This window comes from Pagrus pagrus (assembly GCF_965226575.1).
Source record: "Pagrus pagrus genome assembly, chromosome: 6".
Classification (NCBI taxonomy): Eukaryota; Metazoa; Chordata; class Actinopteri; order Spariformes; family Sparidae; genus Pagrus; species Pagrus pagrus.
This window is the reverse complement of record NC_140190.1, coordinates 4,264,612-4,288,892: the sequence shown is the minus strand read 5'-3', so window position 1 is coordinate 4,288,892 and position 24,281 is coordinate 4,264,612. Positions and strand designations below refer to the sequence as shown.

At 42.1% G+C, this 24,281-nt stretch overlaps 1 protein-coding gene across 1 annotated transcript in view; it reads right to left on the bottom strand.

The window, feature by feature from the left end:
- slc1a7b (solute carrier family 1 member 7b) overlaps positions 1–14,945 on the bottom strand; it is a gene marked incomplete at its 5' end in the record, with an annotated part of 30,758 nt that extends 15,813 nt beyond the window's left edge. Inside the window, 2 exons of the mRNA XM_084354442.1 lie at positions 1,272–1,351; positions 14,805–14,945. Coding sequence (XP_084210568.1) covers positions 1,272–1,351; positions 14,805–14,945 — 221 coding nt within the window. The remainder of the gene's footprint in view (positions 1–1,271; positions 1,352–14,804) is intronic.
- Between the last annotated feature and the right edge of the window lie 9,336 nt (positions 14,946–24,281).

The window sequence follows — 24,281 nt, the reverse complement described above, 5'->3', positions numbered from 1 at the left end:
ACAGCAAAGCATCATTTAATTTGCACTTCAATGAAGAAACTGTCGACCTACGAGCTCCCGGTGGCCACTTTACTATCAGCACGTCCCTGCGAAGAACGCTGCAGCCTGCTTTTACCTTAATACATCAATTATGGACTGAGCGTAATCCTGTGTCGCTATTCAGTGTGTCCAAACAGGCCTTAATACAAAGTCAAGATCAAGTGAGCTGTGCATCCTTGAAGTCTAACAAATGTGATAAACGCATTTTCTTGAAGGAGTCTCCCTCTCAGCTTGCACAAGGACACGTGGATGGGTAAAACCAGGATACAAAAATGGCCAGTGGTTCTTTTAGGTTAGTTTAAGCTTCTCTGTCGTTGGCTTTATTCAGTCAAACTGCGTTGTAAACCATCTCGGACCAGTCTTCAGTTAACCCGTAACAGAAGCTGAGAGGTGAGGGTCTTATGCACAACGGGCAGAAAGCATCCCGGGCAGCCTTGTCAGTATAAACTGCAGCAGCCAACAGCAGCAAAAGCAAAAGCAGAAACTCAGCATTTTATCACTTTATTATTAATGTCCTCGCACTGACTACAGATGAGCAGCTCCCCTCCTTCTCAGCTGCAGTTATGTAAGCAAGGATAATAGAAAATTAGTATTTCCAAAGTGAGAGGTCAATCTGGTCCCCTGTCTGTCTCGTGGCTGTGGTCCTGGGAATAAATGAACAAACAAAGATGTCGTACCCACAGCTGCAAAGAGCCTCCAGCATACAGCACTCTGAAGCACTGAACTGCGAGACAACGTTTAGCTTGGATTCAGGTGCATTCAAGTACGTACACCTCATAAACTCAGAAATCTATACTTAAAAGGCCAGAAAGGTTGTTTAAAACAGAAAAGTGTCTGTTTTCTCTGGTATTTTTCTGTCGAAAGACGTAGATCTACTCCGTCAGTACTTTCCTGTTCATTCACTACAGCATTTATAGGTGCTAAAATCATAACAACATCCTATTAATTTCTTCAATTTTTCCAAAATTCTTGAAAAAGAGTCTTGTTTTGCTGGAGCATTTTTTAAATATATATATATAATATTAAAGTCGAACCCAATATACAGACATTTTTCCTTGGCTGGTGAACTTTTCCACCTTACTCTGGCTGAGTCACATAATTACTTTTCAGACGGCCCTCACAGTGTCATAATTCACAGAATACATTAGAACACTCGAGCTGTGTTAATCCAAAAGGTGTATGGATTAAAGCTGTGAGGGTTATAATGATGTACAGGAGACGGACGTCAGTACCTGGACACGACGAGCGGGAGAATCAGCATCTTCAACATCCTCATCAGCAGCTCTCCTGGAAACTGGAAGTACTTCACCTCCTGTGGAGACGAGAGAAGAGGAAATGTTAGTCACAGGTAATTTTAGAAAGACCATTAGGCGGCTAGTGAAGAGGAACCTGATGTTAAATGAAAAAATAACTTTTGTCAAGATGTCTATGATGAAATCAGTCAGTTCCAAGAACGGAAGGAAAAACAGGATGATTTTCCTTCATCTTCTGGTCATTAAATCATCTGGACTTTATTTTGTAATTTGTTTGACTAGTTAGTTCAAAATGTACCTCTTAAGAAGCCGAGTCCAGACATCTGCAGGGCTTGTAGGAAGGTGCAAAACAAAAATCTTTGTTGGTTCCGGCTTCTAACAAGGTTTGTCAGCGAGAAGTAAAACGCTGTTGGTATCACGCTCTGTCTGTGTTTCATCAGCGTCAAAAGTTAGTTGCCAGTTTGTGAAAGAACATGTCAAAGAACAGCTGCGTTATACAGCCAGCGTACCGTACTGCCGTAACGTTAGCTAGCTAGTTTGCAACGACAGATACGAACGAATAGGCAACCACTTGAGGGAGCAGATGATTCGAGCAACAGCGGCGTTGTGACGTGAATTAAATGGACGGGGGGACGTTGTGACGTTTACTGACTGAATGTTATCAATAACACCTTTAAAAACTCAAATTAGCTGATGCCTCATGAGGAGTGTCATAGAAAGGTAACGCACACCGAGGGCTTTAATGAGGCGCCGATCACTGACAGCAGACTAGAAAGTGAAAAAAGTGTTGCACACACTGCAGTTTTTATTAATTAGATTATGTTTTGACCCTCAAATTCTCCTTAAGGTCAAGATCAGCACAAGCTGAGGGCTGAAGCATCATCTAATTAAAGAAAACTGCAAGTGGAGCTAATATTTTCTCCTTATTAGTAGTTCAGCAGCGCTGAGAGAGAAGGTTGACCCTACACCTCTCTCTACACGGGCCAGGGCTGTTATCAATTATTCAGAAGATTTTTTAATACTAGATTGATCATCATCTAATTTCCTTTCGTCAAGTCAGTGTTGAACATGCTGAGTGAAATGTGTTAATCAAAACAACACAGGGCAGCGACCGTCTCTTTTCCTGTCCACCTGTGTTTCATTTGTCTTTCTTTGTCCCTCACCGCCTTCAGCGCGTCACATTAAGCCTGCAGCTGTGGTTTATTCTATGTTTTTAAAAAAAAGCAGAAGATGCATTTGCATGGAAATGAAAGACCTGTCAGGGTACCTCCAGTTACTAACCAGAGCCTCATGATTTAAATTCCTGTCCAGTGAGAGCAAACAAACTCTCCGGGAGATACATGAATATTTATTTCCTTAACCACAGAAGTGCAAGTGACAAACGTTGAGCCCACGGCTTCAGCAATCACAGTAAGATGACTCCAATGGGTAAACTCTGAGCTCCCGTCACAGCAGCCAAGCGAGGACATTTGGTACTAAAAAGACAAGTCACTATGGAAGACAGCCTCTGGTACCATGTGAATCTTTTTCATCGTTGCTGTTTTTCACCCAGCCTCGTTAGCACTGTCCTGTTCCCCATGTCTCTCCAGCTGCACCGCCCCCTCGTTAGTTTAGTTTGTATTTAAGCTGTGTTGTTCCCTCACTCTTCATCGTCTGCTCGTCTCTTCTCGTCCTCGTGTCATCCTGTTTTTGTCCATGCGTCTCCTGTGCCCAGCCCCCGGTCCTCGTGTGTTCCTGATTTGTCTTTAGTTTTTGTGTTATTCTTATATTTTCCTTTGCTCTTACTTTTTGTGGCCAGTTTTTGTCACCTGCCATTTTATTGTATTTTGGTCTTCAGCTGATTAAAACTCGCTTTTTGTTGCTTCACCTGCCTCCATGTCTGAATAAGTGTCCTGTTTTTGTAAACTGTGACAGCAGGATGTGACAGATGGGTTTCAGCCCTAGGCTTTCCTCAGCATGACTGAGACATCTGCGGCCCTGTGATTAACAACCAGCTGATACAGATCATCCAAAGATCATCCAAACATCACCCAAAACCAAATACTAGTATAGAAAACCAGCTAAAATAGTAAAGAAGAAATATATCATTCTGTTCTTGCAACTTTCATTTCCACACTGACAATGAAAAGTGCATGTCCAGAGAAAATACAAATACATTTATGCCGATCAAAAGACAAATATTGGTTGGAAGGACGAGGATGCTTGAACGCCCCACAGAGCAACTGTCACACCGGGGTTTCTCCAGCTGCTCCTGCTGTCAATGCTGACCATGTCGGCGTTTATTCTCTCTATTTTCAGTGTGTAACACAAAAAGGAGAAGCCGAAACACCGACAGACAAAGAAAGAAGAAGAAAAGCGAGGATGGGAACAAGTGTGCGTCAAGTAGTGCTGTGTGAGTGTTTGTAAAACTCTGCGTGTGACCCCGAGAGTAACAAAAGCCCCGATCACTCCTTCACCTTCAGCTTCCACTGACACCTGCAGGAAACATCTGGCTCCTCTGCTGCAACGTTCACCTGCTAGTTTCTCACATTGTGCTGGACAGGTACCACACAGGGAGGAAAATAAATATGTCTTTCTGAAAACAGCTGCACGTGGCTAGAAACGTGTTACCATGTTAATTATGAAAATGTTATTTGGTGACCAATAAAGCTAAAACACTGAGGCAAAAAGTGCTGAAAAAACCTCTTTCTTCTCTGGGGCAGACACATCTTCACATTACACATGGTCATTTGATCCGGTGTCAATATAAAAATACTGATTAGTTTCACTGATTGCACTTAAGTAGGCAAAGCTCCCGTTATTGCTGTATATTACAAAGTGAGTGACAGATCGTAAACGCAGCCAACATCAGGTCAAATCTGATGCCGATGTGTGAGACGACGGCAGGGACTGTTCACTATGAGACAGACCTATAAGTCCTCCTTTACTCCTGTAGAAAGCAGCAATCAAACAGCTGCTTTATCAGTAAAATCAATCATGTATTTATTGGTGTAAAAAGGTAAGAGAGCGTGTTGAACGTAGCTAACTAGCCGCTAACCCGTCACCCAGCTGACCCGAGAGCTCAGGGGCAGTCCGTGAAGTCAGGCAGTGCTTGTTCATGTGTTTTGGAGATGTGCCTCCTTCAGTTACATACTTTCACACTACAGTGTTCACTTCATGCCATTCAAATGTCATTCTTTGTCTGAAAATATATCCATGTAACCATCTGGTTTAAGGTGCAACCGTTTGGTCTCTGATATGGAGCTCAGCAGTGGACGTCCTGTGAGGATTAAGTATGAACAAACCATATTTAGGCCGATAACAGTTGTGTAATTCAGAGAAAAGGTTTATTTTTCAATGTATTAAGAAATGAGACCTGTAGTCAGTCAACCTGCTCAAATTCATGTAATTATTCATGTACTTTATGTCAAGTTTGTGATTGAGTCGCTAAAAAAGTGAAAGTTTTATAGAATAAAACACAGTCAGTGTGCAGCGCCACTTGCAAAGTTGCTTTTAAGCTTTTAAAATACATAAACTAAAGAACTAAGAAACTAGAAGGCCAAGTGGAACAAAAGCAGGAACACTGAGGACTCAGGAGTGAATGGCAAGTCTGCAAACTTCACAGCAACTACAGCAGCTGATTTCACAGTTGAGGGCACTTTGAAAAAGACAGGAGGAGTCGGCTCCTAAGAAACTCACAACAACTGAATGAAAGTGAAAATGACAACAACAAATACGTAACGTGCAAAGTAAGTAAATATATATATATTTACTGCACGTTTTAAAAAGTGATGAAGATGCTGTACTGCTGTGATGTCATCTGGTGTCATGTCGGTGAACTCGGGCTACGTGGATGTTGAACAAATAAATAAAACAGAAGATGACTAAACCCAGAACCCAAAATATCATAATATGTGAAGTGTTTATCAGCAAACCTTATTTTTGGACGTCTAACCGGTGTTTTTTATTCCATGTTCGACTGCAGAGACCTTCACGGACAACGGAGACGTAGGAAACACGTCATAGCTCAAAGCTTAGGGCCACTGAACTCGCTGCAGTATTTAGAGTGAGGACATGTTGGAATAAAAGTGTAACCCTGAATAAAAAAACATTTTCATGACTGCAAGCACAAAATCCCAACAGTCAGACACATTGATGAGTTGAACACTGCTTTGTTTCAGGCATGAAATCACTTCCCACCTACTCTGAGTCTCTGCCACAGCGAGATAACAACACTCCTGTGGTGAAAACAAGCCTGTTGTTTACTTCACGGTGATCTGTGACTCAATAGCTTCACCCGGGACTTGTGTTGGTGGAAGCGAAGCTTTTTTGACAAGTGGTAATTTACACTTATCAAAGCAGATAAAAGAAGACGGTTAAAGATAGAGGCTGGGTAAATCTTGGAGAGCAGCCCTAACATATCACAGGTAAAATCTCCAGTGAGCTCCTTTTCAAGGCTCGACAGTTTATGGGTGACAGTTTGGCAGAAGTCTGAACATCTCGCAGAGTTTTTGTGTATTTGTTTCAGTGTCCACTGGGCTTTAACGCTGGCCTCCGTCTAGAGCAGCAGTGGACAGCTGTTCTCTATCAGCTGCACTGTTTCATCCCCTGCAGCCAGACCTCACATCTCCACTCACGTCAAAATAAACTGGACAGTGTGCCGGGAGTTTGAAAAAAGCTTCCTTCCTCGAGAAGCATCTCCGTGATCACCGTCTGGTCGAGATTATCAGTGTTTGGTGATACAGCACTTTAAAGTGTCCTTCACACACTTGTTAACAGTCAGCCGGTCCTCATCAGGAAAACGACCACATAGGCATCATTTGTGTCCCGTGTAAACCAAAAGTCGTATTGTGTTGCAAGCATGTTTAACGTGCTGACCAGCGGACCTTCACGGTTCAAAGCTCCTGTGCAGGCGGCACAAACCCCAACACTCCCCTGGTGCTCTGAGCTCCAAGTCCGGACCGCTAACTGGACGGCTAATGGTGCTCATAAGCTAACGTCAGCTGAAGTTGTTTAAACCCAAACCAAGATTTCTTTCCTTAACCAAACTAAACTGTGACTGTACAAAAAAAAGTCTGCCGTTGGTTGGACAATCGTCATATGTTGATTGATCACTGGTGTTCATCCTATTCAGTCACTGAGGTATGAGGTGTGTTGCTAAAGCTCACAGGCAGAAGGTGATTGGGTTTCATGGTTTACATTCTGAGTTACTGAACGTGCCGCACAAAAGCTCACACACATTGTACTAGTTCTTCGAAGGAATGAATGAATTTGTCCCTGCTCTCTCCCCATTGATGAAGGCTGAGATGTTGGTGTTGTTATATCCTCGTAATTGGTGATATAACATCAGGCAAGGTGCATTCTTCAACACAATGAACTGCGTCATACAGGAGCAATTTCAATCACATAAAGGTCATTCAAAGAGGCCGTCATCTTTCTTCGATAAATAAGAGTTTTCAATTTATCTATACTTCAACTGCACTTCAATGTTTTGTGACCTTGAAGAAGATTTAGTGGCAGTGACGGTTGATGGTTCACCATGAATGAAAACGCAAAGAATATGCCATCCCCATTATCGCTTCTGTGATCGTACAACCTCGCTGTGAATGTGCTGGCAGCACGGATCAGCTGTCTCACCACCAAACCCCGTCTCTCACGAAATATATAAACATCGCATAAAAAGTAAGGAAATTTGTGTTTGGTAGATTATTTCTTTGTTGTAACGATGCTTCTTGGCAATAAATCTTATACCGTTGGAAAGCCTGTTTATTTCCCTTTTAAATGGCGCCACATTTGTAAGGAACATGTATTTGTGGGATGAGCAGCAGAGCTGAGTTTGTGGGTTGCGCCCATGAAAAATTTGCCAAATCTTCTCTGCCAAACAGCTTATTCTGCTATTGACTCTTGTTTGGTGGATTGGATGATTGAAGTGTGAAGAAACAAGACATATTGGCAATTTAATAATTTATTAATTTAACAAACAGGAGCCTCTGTAGCGTGTGGAAGAACCATAAACAGCCACAACAGCCAACTTAATTTCTGGACACATCATACAATATTGCCCCTTTTAAAGGTGCAATATGTAAGAATTTTAGTTGAAGACATTAAAAATTACGACTTCTATTTATCGTGTTGCAAAGATATATACTGAAGTAAGCATGCTAGCCTGCTAGCCCCGACCTGTTCTGGTTTAAGCTCCTGTGCTAGCGTCGTAAACACCAACACTCCCCTGGTTCTCCCAGTCCGGACTGCTAGGTGCATCGGCTAACGGAGCTAGCTAGCTAACAACAGCTACAGTAGCAGCAGTTAGCGGCTAGCGGTTTGTTTGCGGTGGTCTATTCTTACACACTGACCCTTTAAGTAACACATGGCTGTCTGCATCTAAAGTAGGAAATCTTTGTGATTGGGATCGCTAACTGCTGATCGCCTGAGACAGTGAGAACGTGTCTATCTGCTGATAATAAACACGTACAAGCTGCGTATCGTAAAGAGCTGACGGGAGCGAGAGTGAGGTTAGGGATGTCAGGGGAGATGGGAGGACGGTGGATTGCGGGGCTGCAGGGCGAGGCGGCTGCATAATGACGGCTAAAGAGCTTTTCTGTTGGGCATTAAGCAGAGAGAGCTTAGTTTGCTGTATAAGAGCAGGATCAGCACTCACATACAGCCAGCAGAGGTTTGTCTCTGCTCTGCTCATCTTGCACTCGTGTGTGTCCCTGTGTGTGTGTGTGTGTGTGTGTGTGTGTGTGTGTGTGTGTGTGTGTGTGTGTGTTGTTTGTGGTACATTGGGCAAGTGCATCTGTTTTCAAAGGACCAGTCAACAGGGCAGCTGCAGTTTAACAGGTTTTTGCCAGCCAAGTGTGACACAAAATGAAGCACCAGAGTGACACAGAACAGCAGGGTGGGTCCAAAATAAAACGACTGTTAGTCCTCAGAAATACAAACTTCATGAGGCAATTTGCTTTTTACCCTAATTTCTTTATAGCTGTTCGTATTAGGCTGCAGACTGGTGACAGGATATTCATCTTAAATTTAGACTCTGTGACCTGGTCAAGAACAAAAAGCACATCCGTCCTCGTACAAATGATGAAGTAAAATTATAAAAATTAAACTTACCCTTGCTCAATTAAATCTGGTTTGACCGTTAACCTTGTGGTGCTAATGTTAACACACTTGATGTATAGTTTGTTGTGTCGTTGGCAATAATGAGTCAAACTTTATTACCAACCCACTGGTCCTCTGTGTCAGTGTCCAGCCATCAAATGCAGCAGACTGGTCAGTTGCCCTTTGCTGACTGGTATAAAGAACATCAAGTATAATAATCTCGCATAGCTGGACTTATTTCAATAATTGTCTTTGTCACTGTGTAATAAGTGCAGGAGGAAGGAGCACACTGGACTGCAGGTTACAGGAGTTATGAAGTTAGCTTTCATTTGCGAGAGCTGTCCAGCAGTTGCTTGGACAGCACGTTCTCAGGCTCAAGGTAAAGTTACCGGACGAGCTCTTTGTTTAGGAACAAAACTACTTGGTTAGGTTTAGGAAAAGATCATAAAGTACATTAAAGCAACATTATGATTCATATTTTTTTTTGATTTGGCACCCCCCAGGTTATAATGCAACATACGTACTAACTACAAACAGAACACAACAATATTATGTCTTGAAGTAAACATGCATGCAGCAGTCAAAGCTGCACACAACTCAGAAACACTAACAGCACGCCAAGCTAACGTAACCTGAACCAAAACATCTGCTGGCTATAACATGCTACCGGCTAAACCTCTGTCAAGATGGGCGGACATTTTGCAAGTGCAACAACACAAAACATACAATACTCTGGTCTCCTGGGTGAAAGTTCTGTGTTTGACCCATCGATCCAGCCCGACCACCTGCCTACATGGACTTCTTGCATTGCCACGGTTACATTTCATGTCTAGGTGAGGCAAAACATCCTCTTTCGGGCCTGGATCTGCAGGTCCATTACATGCCTGGTTTGAGACTGGGCTTGTCATACTCTTCTCCACTTGTACCATGGATGCACTATATTTTCCTTTAATCATCCGCCTGGTCACAGTGACCACTTAGTTACATGAACGTTGCAGCAAATAAGAAAATATGAACAGAAAAATACTTTTTCAGGAAGGCTTTTTCTTCTCTCTGTAAAAAAATAAAGACGCAGCTGATTTGACACATCGACTAGATTTAGGGATCTTTTCTGTTTGAGGTAAGATTTGACAAACGTCCGCTGCAGTGAGCTTGTATGTTTAGTTGAACAGCAGCTGATGTAGCCTCACACTGACACTACCATGTCAGTCACAAAACACTATATATCTAAAATGTATGCATATACATATGTATATGTATATGTATTTGCATTTTTTTGCTTGTAATGGATTATTTCTGGTTGTATTTCTTCTTTCAAACATTGCACACACACTTTGTTTTCAGTAGTGAGACAGTGGTGGGCTAGCTTACCGGTAAGTCAGCCCACTAATACTGACGCTGCTGCTGCTGCTTATGTAATCTGTGTTTTAAATCTCTGACAGACTTCCCGTACGGCAGCACAAGGAGAGATGAATGTTACAGTGTACTTTAAAGTCAAAACAACTTCCAGAAAGACTCACTGTGCTGACATGCACATAAATAATCACACAGCTGGAGTTTCCTCTGATCTCAAAAGGCTTTTTGCCACCAAGAAAAACAACAACTGCAGCTACCAACAAAACTTCCATCCTGCATGAATATTTATTTGTTATTTATTTCCAACAACTTGACAAAATATTGGCTCTTCAGTTCCACGACTGAGGAAACCACAGAGATTATTGATATTATAGGTTTACGGACATATAGTAAACAATATCTGACGATTCAAAAATGCTCAAAGTCAACACTGGAAAACTCGGAAAAATGTCTGAAAAACGGCAGAGAAGTGTTGGCAAAGTAAGTTTCTGCAAAACATGTTGAATGCTGAAGTGACTGTACACTCAAAATGATTTTAAAGCTGTTATTTCAAGGCAAAAAAAGTTACATAATGTTGCTTTAAAACATCTGGTTTTGTTGCCACAAACATGGCAGGAAAATTGTTCCAATTTAAATATTCAGTGGTTTCACGTTTAATATGTAACGTCCAGTTAGACTTTCAAAATAAAGCTTGCTGACATATTATGGTTTCATGGCTGTTAGTAACATTGTGAGAGGTTGAGGTTTGGTTAGGTTTAGGAAAAGATCATAGTTTGGGGTTAAAATAACAACGTAGGTACGTCACTTATGTTACGTAAGTTGCGTATGTTGACATACTCACGCAATTATCCTAAGAACCAAACACTCTTGACTCTTTACGTTGGGACACGAACTAAAATAAATGTAAAAACATCAGACGAGGAGAATCTCAAGCACAGTTAGGCACAGTTACAGCTCTTAGAGCAGCAGTGCGGTGATGGTTGTATTGGTTTGATAATGCCTGTTTGTCTCATTCAGCCTCAGTTCGAGTTTATTCTGGCTGCTGAAGGACAAAGTTAATACAAGTTTGGATGGAAAACACCTTTTGTGGTGTTTTTTTTTTTGGTTTGGACTTGTTGTGTTCAACTTTGCAGGAAGTAGATATTCTAACAAGTTAGTGACATTATTTTCTATGTAGGTTTATTTTTACAGTATGATATATAGCTATAGGTTGTACTTATCACACCTTTCTTCAGACACTGTGATTGAGTGTTCCTGTGAAGTAGCCGCCGAGGTAAAGAAATAAAGACATGTTGAGTTGTCTTTAAGTGGTTGGAAAACGTTTCCGCAGTTTGGCTTCAGCACTTTACAACAAAGTATGTTTTTTTATAGACGCACACAAAGTGCCCACTTCATGAGGAGGTGTAATGAAATCCAACACACCTGCTCTGACAGAAAATCTACTTTTATGACGCCTGTAATGTCTCAGCGTTGATTGTTAATGATGTATTGTACCGGACTGTATTATACTGATGGTGTTTCTATTGTTTCCAGTGTTTCTAATATACTTTTTACAGCTGAAGAGTGCGACAGCGTCAGCAACTTTTTTTTGTCAACTTGTTTTTGTGGTTATTTTGTATTTTTTTCTTTGTGTGCCAGTTACAATTATAAATATGTGAAATCAATAATTTTGATTTTGTATTCATGTTTTGGCAGTTTCCACCTCTGACAAACACAATTCTGTCTTTCTATCCAAAATTTTGATATCACGATACTGTCTCTCTTTTCCTTAACATACTAAATAATGTCGTAATGGATGAATGGCACTCAGTAGAGCGCATACCTCCACCAAGGCACAACAGTAAACGTGAATTGAATCAAGCCCATATCAAACTCAATAGCCATGTATCACTCTCAATTTTAAATCTCATCATAACTGCTTAAACATATTTTAAGCTCATCAAACTTTACTCACTCGAAGATACCAGCCACCGAAATACGGCAGATTTTTTCATCAAATGTTAACGGGTTCTATACATTCTGGCCCGAGACCCATTCTCCATCCAAGTGTCATGGAGATCCGTTCAGTAGTTTTTGTGTAAACCAACATACAAAAAACAGACACGGGTGAACTCAGCGACGCTAAAACAGAACATCAGAAACTTGGTGAAGGTTGTATATTTATGGCAGAGCTGCTCTATTGTGTCATTTTATCCTCTCGCAGCCTGTTAAATCATTCCCTGTCCTCTTTTTGACTAAGCGGCAAGACTGTTTAATAAAGACAGCTGATATTAGCTGGTTCTGTTTCCAACCGCGTTCAGTAATCACTCTCCAATGGGCCAAACTGCTTCAACAACCAGAGCTCCACTGATACAGTTCAGTCTTACTGGGCGTCAGCTGTGAAACACAAACAGGTTAAAGGCAGCCAAATATATATATTTGTTCAAAGTTCAGTATTCAAACATACTAATATCGCTCACATGTTGTCTTATCTGTCACACTCTGTCTCCTTCTGCAGCTGACGGTGAGATTCTGCAGAACCTCCTAATACTATAATTAGACACATTAACCACATTTTTGTATTTTCATTTAGGCTAACCCCACAACGTTCTTCTACTGCTGAGTGATTTCTCCTCAGAAATGAGTCAATTTTTTGCATCTTTTCTCACTTTATTAATGATAGCCAGGCACACACACACACACACGACACAGTGATCTCTATAAACTGTCTGAGAACATAAAGGTCTGTACCTCCTGCGTACCTTTGTCCCACTGACAGGCACTCTTATTTGATGTACAATTAGAGGAAGCATTTGTCTGATTGGATTGTAATCCCCTATTGTGAGAGTAAAAAGGAGCCTGGGTCTATTTTTAGGCCTATTTGAGAATATGACAGAGCTTTAGTCAGGAGGGTGATGGGAAAGAAACAGGCTGCAGTTTGTTTGCGGCGCCCCTCCATAATAAAGCTGCTTGCTGGGGGTTTAGAGCGACGTGCATGGACTCTGTATTTACTGTGAGCTTATTCTTCAGCCTGGATTTTGTTGCATTGATGTATTTTTTTATGCATTCTTCAATAAAACAAAACCACCAACAAAAAAACCTTTTTTTGAGTCGAGCTTGTGTATTTGCAGTCAGGTCGAATATCAGCGCCCACTGAATGTAGCCACCATTAACAGGAAACGTTTCCCCTTCACACATTTTTTCATTTAACAAACCTTCAGAAATCACAGTGAATGGAGAGTGAAGGCTGCCGTTTTTTTTCTACAATGTATCAGAAGGTTCGTCCACCGACAGTGTTTACATGTGGAGGGACACGAGCACAAAACGTGAACTTCGTACTAAAAAGACACTCACTATATTTCCAGATGTGTTAACAGGCCTCAGATCTGCCGGGAATCTTAGATTATATGCGCATGCAAAGTTGTCAAGGAGCGTTGCAGTTCTGGGAAAATCATATTAGCTCGTAGTGTAAGCTTGTGTTGTTCACTGTGTATCTGAATGACTCTGTAGAGGTGTGTGGCCATGAGGAGAGTAAACAACGCAGGATATCCTGAGCGCTAACGTGCTGTTTTTAAAGACACGGGCTGTGAAGCTGATGGATAATGTACAAAGTGAAACTGCTTCACTCAAGCAAAAATATAAATCAGTTAAAAAAGATGTACAACAATTAGTTTTTATATGATGTAGTGATGAGGAAGCGGCCTTGTTTCTCTCTGGACTCTTGGTGTCGGTGATGATGTTTGCCACCAGCACAATGATTATGTGTAAAGAGGTTAAACATTAAGGTAATTATTTAAGTTATACATGATTAATAAGTTTTCACATGTTATCGGTTATTTCTTGTTTTGCTTTCTTACTTCGGTAACACTTCACTTCAATTTCTGCCATTTTCCACCAAACCGCTAATAAATAGCTGGTAATTTCTTTGACACATTTCCAGGAAAGTTTCAACTGGTCTCTGCTAAACTTCTGCTGATCATGACTTTTCTTTTGTTTCCAGCTTTCTGTCTAACTTCTGTAGGTCAGTAAATTGAAGTACAGTTTCGAACCAAAGAAGTGTTAAAGTTTAAAAAATGAAACAATATTCAAATCCTAAGATTTCATTTTCATGATAGTTGTACAAATGCGTCAAATGTAAACATATAAAATGTTGTGCACATTCTGGACTCGTCCACGTTATCTTTTGGTTCTTCACTAGAGTTTGAAATACATCTAAACGATGTTGGCGGCAAAGTTTGCGATGACTTACTGATTGTTTGAAAAAGGCTGTCGACTTTCAGACTTTAACCGTGTTTTCTGAACATCCAGACAGCATTTTTAAAAATATTTTTATATCAAACTAATCCACATCCATGTGTAAGCAGCATTTAACTGTTGTAGCTGCTCCAGTTTATATACTCTACATGCAGAAAGCTAGTTTAGTCGCTTGCTTTCCAAAATATGGGTCAGGCCACTTCAAAGGGTCACAAGATGAATCAGATAAGAAATGGGGAGAAAACAAGTTCTGCAAGAGGAATTTATACCAATTTTTGGGACTTTTCTTTGAATTTGACCTGTTTGGGTCTCAGATCCTGAGTGAAATGAAACGTCTCTACTTGTTTCATTCAGCAACTGTTTTCCAAAAAGCTGAGGAACCAACTGGATAAAATTTTGACAAGCTTAAACATCTTTCATGTAAAATGTTGCAGGGTCATAAAAAAGTATTTCTATCTGAAATGTAGCCGGTAGAAGTTTAAAGTCGCATAGATAGAAAAAAAAAAACTCAAGCAAAGCAGGCTACAATACCTAAAAATGTATATTTAGTCAAATTAAACTAAAGGAAATATAATTTATTATTTTGCATCACTGCAAAAAATATAATAAACAATTATTTGTTTTTAGAAAATTAACAATATGAAATATAATAAAGGGCTAAAACATGCAAATAATGACCAAAACCCACAGCGGTCAGCACTGATCTGCAGCTTGGTATCAGTGTGAAAAACTACAGCGAAGCAGGAGAAGCTCTGTGGAGGTTAATGCAAAGATCGTCTCCCAAAGCCCTTCTCCTGCCAACGTGACGTCACACCGGGTCAAGGGAGGAGGAGACAGACTGACCTGCTCCGTGAGGCGCCGCGTCCTCAGGAAGAATCCCAAAAGACACCCGATGACCACGGCCAGCACCGACATGATGAGGAGCCCATTCTGTTTGCAGACGTTCTTCACCCTCACCCACACTGCGTCCAAAGCCACGGCCATCTTGAGTCACCCGGTCCTGCGTCCTACCAGCAACCCATAAATGTTCCCCAACTCCCAAAACCTACGATCCAGGTGTGAGGATGAAACCACAAGGAACAAAAAAAAAAGTGAGGATGAAGAAAAAACTCCAATATCCAATCCTCCGTGACGTTTTTTTTAAAGCACCTTCGGGCTCAGCATCCCTCTCGTCCTCTCGCTGCGGCAATCTGCACTAAGCTAAGAAGATCCTCTCACTTTCCAGGCATCCCCTCCCACCCTGCTCCACCCATCAGCGGGCCGGGCCCTGTGTGTGCTGACCCACCGCCAGGGGGGATGGAACAGCTGGCAACCGCGTCCCCGGGGAGTTAACATCAGCAATCCTGTTAGTGCTGCTGCTGCTGTATTAAACAGGTCTGAAGCAGGATTAAAGGTCCATGGACAGTTTGACAAAGGTTAGCAGAGTGGAGCCACCTCACCTGCCTCCTGCACAGATATCATGACGTCTCAAAGAGAATAAACACAAACACTTCCTGCAATCTGCCATCATTGAGCTGCGTTATACTGCGATAAGCCACCAAAAGAGATTTATTAATCATTACTATATGTATATAAAAGATGTTTTCTGTAATCCCTGCCCACTTTGTCCAATCAGGACGGAGGAGAACTTGCAGACAGCAGGATCCTCATGTTTGCTGCCACGTCTGGTGATTGGTTCATGCAGTTAGCGATCCTCCTCCCTCGTTTTGATCATAAAGGCCCAAAACTTTTACTGTTTCGTTTCAGTCGCAGCCGTCTCATCAGCGTTTTTTCCAGCAGCAGCAGCAGCGGCATGAAGCTGTTTTCAGTGAGAGCGCTCCACCGCTAACATCTGTCAGGCAGACACAGTTAGCGACAGTGTTTCACAGCTACAGATCCAGATGTTTCCCTCTGTGAATATTGTGCAGACGTTTGTCATTCGAAGGCTTGCAAGCTAACACGTTCCCATAGAAATGTATGAATGTGAATTTAATTTGATTTACAACCGGTTTGGCAAGTTACATGAAAACATCAAATCCTCCACACATGGAGCATTTTTGTGCTTAACACATAAATAGAAATAGAAAAATACAGACGTTATGGTTTAACAAGCAACCAGGTTCTGGTTTGGACGTATTTACTGAACAGCTGATCCCTGAATCTAGGCTTAGCAGTGGCTAACATTAGCAAGCCGGCTAATACCACTTTTACAACAAAATATGAGTGTATATGCAGATTTTGAAAAGAGTATAGACACTAATAATAGGCCGGACTAATTGACTTTTGACATACGTCTGTTTATTTTTCGTTTACATTCGTCATCACAAATGCCTCAGAAAAACAGGGACCAGCAGACAGCAGCAGATCGTTCACCTCATCCGACCACATCCAGAAGATAAACATGAACGGCCTCGTTGTTCAGTTACATAATTATGAATAATTTCATTATTATCATCTCAATTCTAATTAGAATAACAATACTGTAATTATTATAATCATCATTATATTATCGCATTATAGCTCACAATAGTCCAATCACTTGATTAAAAATAGTTTCTACTCTAATCTGTCGGGGGCTGATGAAACCTAAATGCCAAATTAATGCAATTTAACTTTGTGTGTGAGAAGCAGCGCTGATTGTTCCTCTGGGCTCTTAGTGGAGGACAAAGAAAGACAATTTGCCGCAGTTCATTTAATCTGATCCAGAGGCTGACAGCTGTGAGTCGCCTGCCCACCCTCCGCTTTAATGAAACTAACTCAGACATGATTAAGGACAAAGAGAACCAGAACTCGTGGCTCTTATGTATAAGGGCCAAAACGTACTAATTCAGTATCTCAGATGTAAGATACATTTACTGTGTATGGATTAGGAACGTATAGATTTGTTCCTGTGTGATTGTCTCCCATCATCCTGAGTCCAAGTCTAACTTTGGGTATGTTTACAGTTGTTTTAATTCAAAACAAGCCCCCTGCACACTGTAGGTAACCTTAGCGAGAAAAAACCCTCTCTGGTTTCCTTGGAGATGGAAATTTGAAGAGCTGTGTTTTCATCTGTGGCTCTCCTGGTCGCTCAATGTTGAAAATCCAAACACAATGTCAGAATCAGAGACCACGATGAATGTGAAGCATGTGAAGATGTATCGGGCAGAGAAGAGGAACACGGACAAAAGATGTTTTTGCATTTCTTCATTGTCGAACATCTTAGCCCTGTCTGAAAAGGTTTCTGGGACATTGACAGTGAAAGGCTGCTTTCACATTCAACTGCTGGAGGAGAAAAGTTTATCTGTTGTTAGCGTAAAAATCTCAGTACAACACGAGGACACACTGGCAGGAATTTGTGACATCACAAGTAGTTTGTAGTTTGGTTTGTGGTCCTGTGTGGTTTTGGAAAGTTGAAGCCGTCGGTTTCACAATGAGAATGGATCGTCAAGACCCAAATGCAGACACACAGAGGCAGACGGGTTGAATGCAAACAGCGAGCTTTAATGAGCTAACAACTCAAAAACTAACAAAAGACAGGCAAAGGAAAAAAAACTAAAGAAATACAAAATGGAGGACAAACCAGAAAACGACAAGGAACAAATTAGGAACACACAAGGTAACAGGCAGAAGCACAGGAGACACGTGGACAGAACAAGACGAACCAACAAAGAGAGAGGAAACAACACAGGTTAAGATATACGTTTAATGAAAGGATGAGGTGCAGGTGGAGACACACTGCGAGCAGGACAGTGCTAACGGTAACGCCCCACAGCCTCCCAGCTAACTGCCATTGATGTAGCAGCTAGAGACGGATTCTCGTTGTGGACCGAAAAAACTTGATTATGGATTTACCATAGTCACTGAGTCATTTGGTTGGTTTGTACGGTCGCAGTTCAAAATAGGACCCAGATGCAGACACACAGAGGCAGGCTGAAAACAAAAAGTGAGCTTTTTCACGGTTAAACTTTTTTAATTAACTATATTTGCATATTCATAAATGCTGGATTTAATGAGGGAAAAGCTGAAATGTTGACAATTTCAACTCATTTTGTAGCAGACTGACTCAGACTGCCAATCAAATCATCTTTTGAAGCTGAGTGTTTTTTATACACTTCATAAAATATGTGTTTAAAGGAGCTCTTTAAGTTTTCATTGTCGGGTTTACCGCTCATGATTCTTAGTATTCTCTGAAACAATGGATCCTTGATTCCAGACGACGACACTGAAGCTCCTCATTCAGAGTTTGGAGTATCACACTCCAGGCTGAGGAAAGATCTGAAGCCAGGCCTATTGTGCCGATTCAAGGTAGCTGAAGGCTTCAGTGAGCGTCAATTAGAGTCAGATGTAGTCTCACAGCGTGAACCGTGGCAGCTTGTTCTGTTTCTGTATCTGCTGTTGTTTTTCTCCCTCACCTGAACCATCTGTGTGCTCATCGCTGCTGCAGAGAGACGCACCTGTTTTTCATCAGCTCATCATCTGCCTCTACATAACCCCGGTCCTCGCCTCTCTTCTGGGGCCAGATTGTTCCGTCTCATCCGGTGCCTCTCCAGCTCATCTGATCGCGAGTGGCTTTTTCCTTGTCTTTGTACATGGAGATGCCTCAGCCGTCTCTCTGCTCTGCAATCAGCTCAACAGCCTTCCCCTGCTCACCTGTGATTCCTGCCTCTCCCTGGAAACCCAAGTGCAATCACGCCACTCCGGCTCCCGGCTCAACCTCGTTCGCCTGCCTGCCCTCGTCCTCGACAAATCCCAACCTTTTAACTCGACTCCAATCTTCGTGCCTCTGCTTCTGGGTCCCCCAGCAGCCCAGAAATAAAATGTAGTTTTGGTTTAAAATAAATCACCTCTTCCGAAATGTGTCCGCCAATTAGCTGCTCTACTAAACAGACGCTGTGTGAACTTTGCTCATGGACTTTTCTCTCTTTCTTCCTCCTGGCACATTAATAATTATTCACTACTTCAGTCATGTTTTATTTACAGATCGCTGCATGAATGAGTCCTAAAACCCTGAAATAAGTTGTATTATTTGCACTTCTGACTCCCTAATTTCACGGATATTTAGTTAGATGCCTGGAAGGTCTGACGTCAAACTTTCCAACTCAAAGTCCGTTTATTGTACGTATACGCAGGTGTATCGTCGCTCCTTTACCTCTTTTTTTTCTCCAAGTGAGGAAATAAAATGTCCACAGTTTGCATCATACTTTGTTGTTATTGTTATTTGAACCCCACTAGAGCCGTCCGTCCTTGGTTGGCCACTAATCCAGTAATGCTGGTTTGATTCCCGGGCTCCCCTGGCTGGCCTTCAAAGTAATCATTGAGCAAGGTACTGAAACCCAAATTGCTCAGCACCTTGCACGGGTGAATGGGTGAAGTGTTGTAAAGCACTTTGACCATAAAAAGTACAAGGCCAAGGTACTATTCATTTTCAATTTCTGGCTTTGCAAAGGCTTTTGAGAGCTTTTGAAAACCTGTCCTATCAATTTGACATTTTCTGAGCTGTTCAGGGAGATGTCTCAGCACCATCCGGGGGAAGCTTATTGTTTTCTTCCAGGTAGATGATTCTGAAAAACAGTCGTCATGATACAAAATATATGACCGGAGTTATCGTTGTTAGTTATCTAATAGATGCAGATCAGATCAACCTCCCAGAAAGAGTCGTCCAACTGAAGGGACATCTGACACTTTAACCCAATCCCAAGAATACATGTTGGCTGTGATCATTTCTGCGAACCACACATGTTGAAACAATTCATTATGAGGCAGCTTTACGTTTCTTTTAGTACAATTTTCCATTTTGACACCGTGTTTATGCTCTGGTTTGGTTCAGGCACAAAAACAACTTGGTCCGGGTCAGAGAAACATCATGTTTTGGCCTCAAATACCTGTTTTGGAAGCTGAAAACAGCTGGAGACGTCTCCTGAGGTCTCGTGACAAACACGTTTGGAGATTGTCAGGACGTCGACTTAAAAATATCCAGTGGTGTCACGCTCACAAACATTGAAACACATCCAGCCTGTATCAAGATCCACACTTACAAATGTTGAAAAGCTGTGTCGACGGTCAGTTTCTTGGCAGCCTCCTCGCCTTCACAGAGACCATTTGATTGCATGAATCATGGGAATATGAATCAGATTCACAATAGCGGGAACCTCTTGAGGCCCCTCTAATGCAATGTTTGCACACCCCACTAGCCCGCCCCCTTCACAAGTGGTCACCTCATGAGTGGGTTACTGGAAAAATGATGCATAATATATTTGCTTTTCAGTAATGAGTACTATATAAATAATATGCTCCCCTCCTGGCGCCCCTGCCAGAGCTAATGGTAAATTATAGGTACTTTATTCAATGATGTTGTTGTGTCTGAAATTACATTGAAGAGTGTACTAAAATCAGTGCATACGGAGCACCGATGCATGTCGGACAAAACAGATTAAAGGCCAGTAATCAAGCCATATTCATCAGATTCAAACCATTCATCTCCCTTCAGCCTTCTCTGCATGAGAGCTGTTACAAAAGGTTACCTAACCACGAATTATCTCAACAAAACCTGCCTTTGAACAGAGTGCACACGTCAGGAAGGAAGACTGAGAATCCCGGAGGAAAAAAAGGATTGAAATCTACCTCGACAAAATAAGTAAATCTCTGCAGTCCTCACTAAATCTATTTCCCAGTAATCAAGTGTCCAACAAATTGGCAACAGCTAATCTGTTAATGCTGATGTGTATTGATCTGAAGTGAAAGCAATTAATAGACTTGAACTTTCCACAAAGCACAGGAGCTCTCCATCCCCTCAGTGTCCTGACATGTTGAAGTTGTAAGTTACTCTGATGCTCCTGTATATTTACTGTTTATTTAGAAGGTACTGCAGCTGGAACGGCCATCTTTGAACAGAGGAGGTGGCCTACGACATTACGCGTTCCCTCCCCAGACAGACCGTTCGTACCTGGGCTCGCCTAACCCTAGCCACAAACATGAAGGCCGGTTAAGTCAATGGCCCACCAAGTGGCCCTAACGACTCTGTGAGGACACTCCCACACAGGGTTTAAAAGCCTGCAACTCCCCTCCAATTGGTTCGAACTGAAGAAGCCCCTGAATGAGAGGTCCAGTTACCTACGATACAGCCAGAACTACCAGGACCTGGATGACTGAGAACCTTCATCAACAAGGTGCTGCAGCTGTGTCCAGCGAGGATAACTGCGTCCAATGACAGGCTGTATTTAAAGGATCACCTTCCTCTGCTGCGTGGTAGGGAAGTGCCGTGCGTGAGGTCTTTACAGTTCAGATGGATTTCATTCAGTAATGTATGTATAAATGCCTTTTGAGAATAGCCAGGGGGATTAGCACAAATGCATTCGACTGGGCCTTTATTTATATGTACAGTGGCGGTTATAAGTTTACTGCAGATCTGGCTCGTCACATGAGATCCATGACAATTTCTCTTGTTTGTTGAGACAGCTGTCATCCACTTTTGGTCCGTGGCAGGATGCAGTGCTGTTGATTTAGATTAAACCTCCGACATCGTACCGCAGTCTGTTCACCCTGCTGCCGTCTGGCAAAAGATACACAAGTAGCCACCGAGCAGCTTCACTTCTTGGGCCGTCAGAGTCCTGAACTCATCCACAACACCTCACTATGAACACATATCTTTGTGACTTGATTATATATTCATTCGTTAGTTTGTAGTTTTGTTTTTTATTTGGAAACTACAACTGAAATGCTGTTATCTTGTTTTGCCAAAATTGCACAAAGTGCCAATTTCTACATCATTTTAATTTTCTGCAGTTTTCATATCTAGGCACTGCACTCAAGTGTTTTTAAATGCCTGTCGCTGTGTTGGATTCCCTGCAAAATGAGTCTTAAAATCTCAATAACGTGGAGAATAAATCGAGGTTTTACAGCCAGAGGCGAGAAGCCGCTCTGTAGTCTGGTGGTACGGCAGTGGATGCCTCTGAATTGCCCGACAGCAGCAGATCAGCTGCCAGCGTGCCAGAGGCCCAGGAATAGTTACAGCTCATTACCCCTTTGTTAATTAAAAGTGTTGTTAGGCAGTTTTTGAGATTTCTATGTCAACTATCCTACGGTCGCTGTTTCCTGGGGAAATTCTGCGAAATTTAAAGACACAAACAGACAAAAGCAGAACAGTGGCATCAATCTTCTCATTTAACATTCAGCCAGAATCCATAAAAGCTGAATTCCCAACATGTAAAAACTGTTCCTTTAATCTCAGTGTCAACAGCTAAAAAAAGCACCTCCAGCTGAACGTAGGCAGGTTAGTTTCTGGGTTCTCCGTCTCTGTGAGCTACACTTCATTGTTTTCAAGACACCGTCCCGCTTGTGTGTTTGCACGTTTCATCCATGAAGCGTTCTGTGTGCTGCACAGATTTATATCTTATTTATTTATTTATTTCACCCAGAGGGAAGTTTTAATCTTTCCTTTGCCCAAAGCTTGAGCAATCCAGGTCGCTTTGTCCTCCACAGTCTGCCCGCAGGATGAAACCGTGTGTGTGGCGGTCGGGTCAAACCGGACCAAGCTATTTCCTTTATTTGGGGCATTGCTTCCATTGGACCTGCATTGAGGCAACACACCTTTAACACACACGCTCTCATTCTTTGGCATCACATACGGAAGAAATCATGAATGGAGGTCGACCACCGTGGCGTGTTTGCGTGTGCCAGAGGAGAAGCTGCATATGTGTGACTAAAGTATGTGCTCGTGCTGCGATCACATGTTTTGCCAGACTCCATGGTCGCTAATCCCTCTCTTTTGCCAATATTTCCACTCTATCTGGTTTCATCAGGCAGAGGATTACACAGGATTAGACAACCTCCCAGAAGCTGACATGCATTCATTCATTAAAAAACCCAAATGCAGATGCTCACACGTCTCCAAATCAGCCAGGACGCAGCAATTAGGCTTTAGAGCGAGAAACAAAAACGATCCAACGTATTTGGATGCCTTTAATGCATTTATTCAGATTTGTTGTACATGAGCGTTTTTTTTTTCAAGATTGTTGTCTTGTGTGCTCTGTGATTACATAATACAGCGGTGATGTGAGCTAGGGGCCCGGATGTTATCAGGGTAGGAGTGGTATTGAGGTTGTAGTTTAACAACCTCAGCCCGCCCTTTACCTCGTAGCTGCAGGCAATCAGTCAGCAGAGCGCGATCCCCTGGCTCGTGAAGATAGGAGGAGGTGACGCTGGCTGTAAAGCACACAATTTATAACACTGTACTGACGAACTCTACAATATGAACATATTAAGTTTGTTTTACAATGTGCTGAATGACTTCAGGGTGGACTAGATACCAAAAACGCTTGACAATACTGTGAAGTTGTGTCCTGATCTCACAGGAGATTGTAGCTGTTATGAAATATAAAATATATATATATGTGTTGATGTCTTGCCAGATATATAAATGAGGAGACTGACCCAGCTTTGGTGCAGCATGGACTCAACCAGTTTGTTTTCCTTTTTCCTCACAAAGCCGGGCTCTCATTGTGCTCCGCTAAGGCTCATTAAACATCTGCTCGGGACAGATGTCATTTCAAGTAAGCTGCACACCAGATGATTGACAGGTCCGTCCTTCAATCAGACGTGACACAAAAGCCCTACTGACGGCTGATTGGAGAGACGGACCGCTCGCTAGGCTGAGATTGGCCTTTTTTTCTTTCTTTTTTTGTCTGATATTCAAACTGGTTGCTCTGGTGACCAGTGGCAGATTTCTCTAAAAGCAAAAAAACATCTCTACAATCAGATTCTGTCGGGTTTGAAACACTCACAGAAAACCTACCAGAACATCTAATTTATTCTTAAATCCGAGTGAAAATAAATTGCGAGTTTTTATCCTGCTTAGTCGATTGTCATATGCTGCCTTTGGAGAAATAAGATTAAGGGTGTAGAGCTCGGTCAGCCTCCCTGTGAGGCTGCACTTTGGTATTTGTGCCTTAAGCTAAAAGTTAAATACACAGAACATCTGAGGCTGGTGGGAACGCCACTTGATTTGGAGGGATTTGTCTTAAAAAAAAAATTTGGAAGTAAAAATGTAATTTTGACCTGATGATGCAGTTATTCGTTGTTGTTTCAAGTCATCCTGAGGGCAGCTGTGACTCGGGGGTAGAGCCAGCGTCTTGTTGTTGGAAGGTCGCTGGTTCAATTCCCCTGGTCTGCATGTCGAAGTGTCCTTGGGCAAGATACTGAACCCCAAACTGCTCCTGATGTGCTGGTCAGCACCTTGCATGGCAGCCACTGCCATCAGTGTATGTATGTATGTATGAAGCGCTTCACAAAACTTCACAAAACACAAGGACAAATGTGAGGAAGTGAGAAATGAGTCAGGAGGTAAAACTTCTAATATGCAAG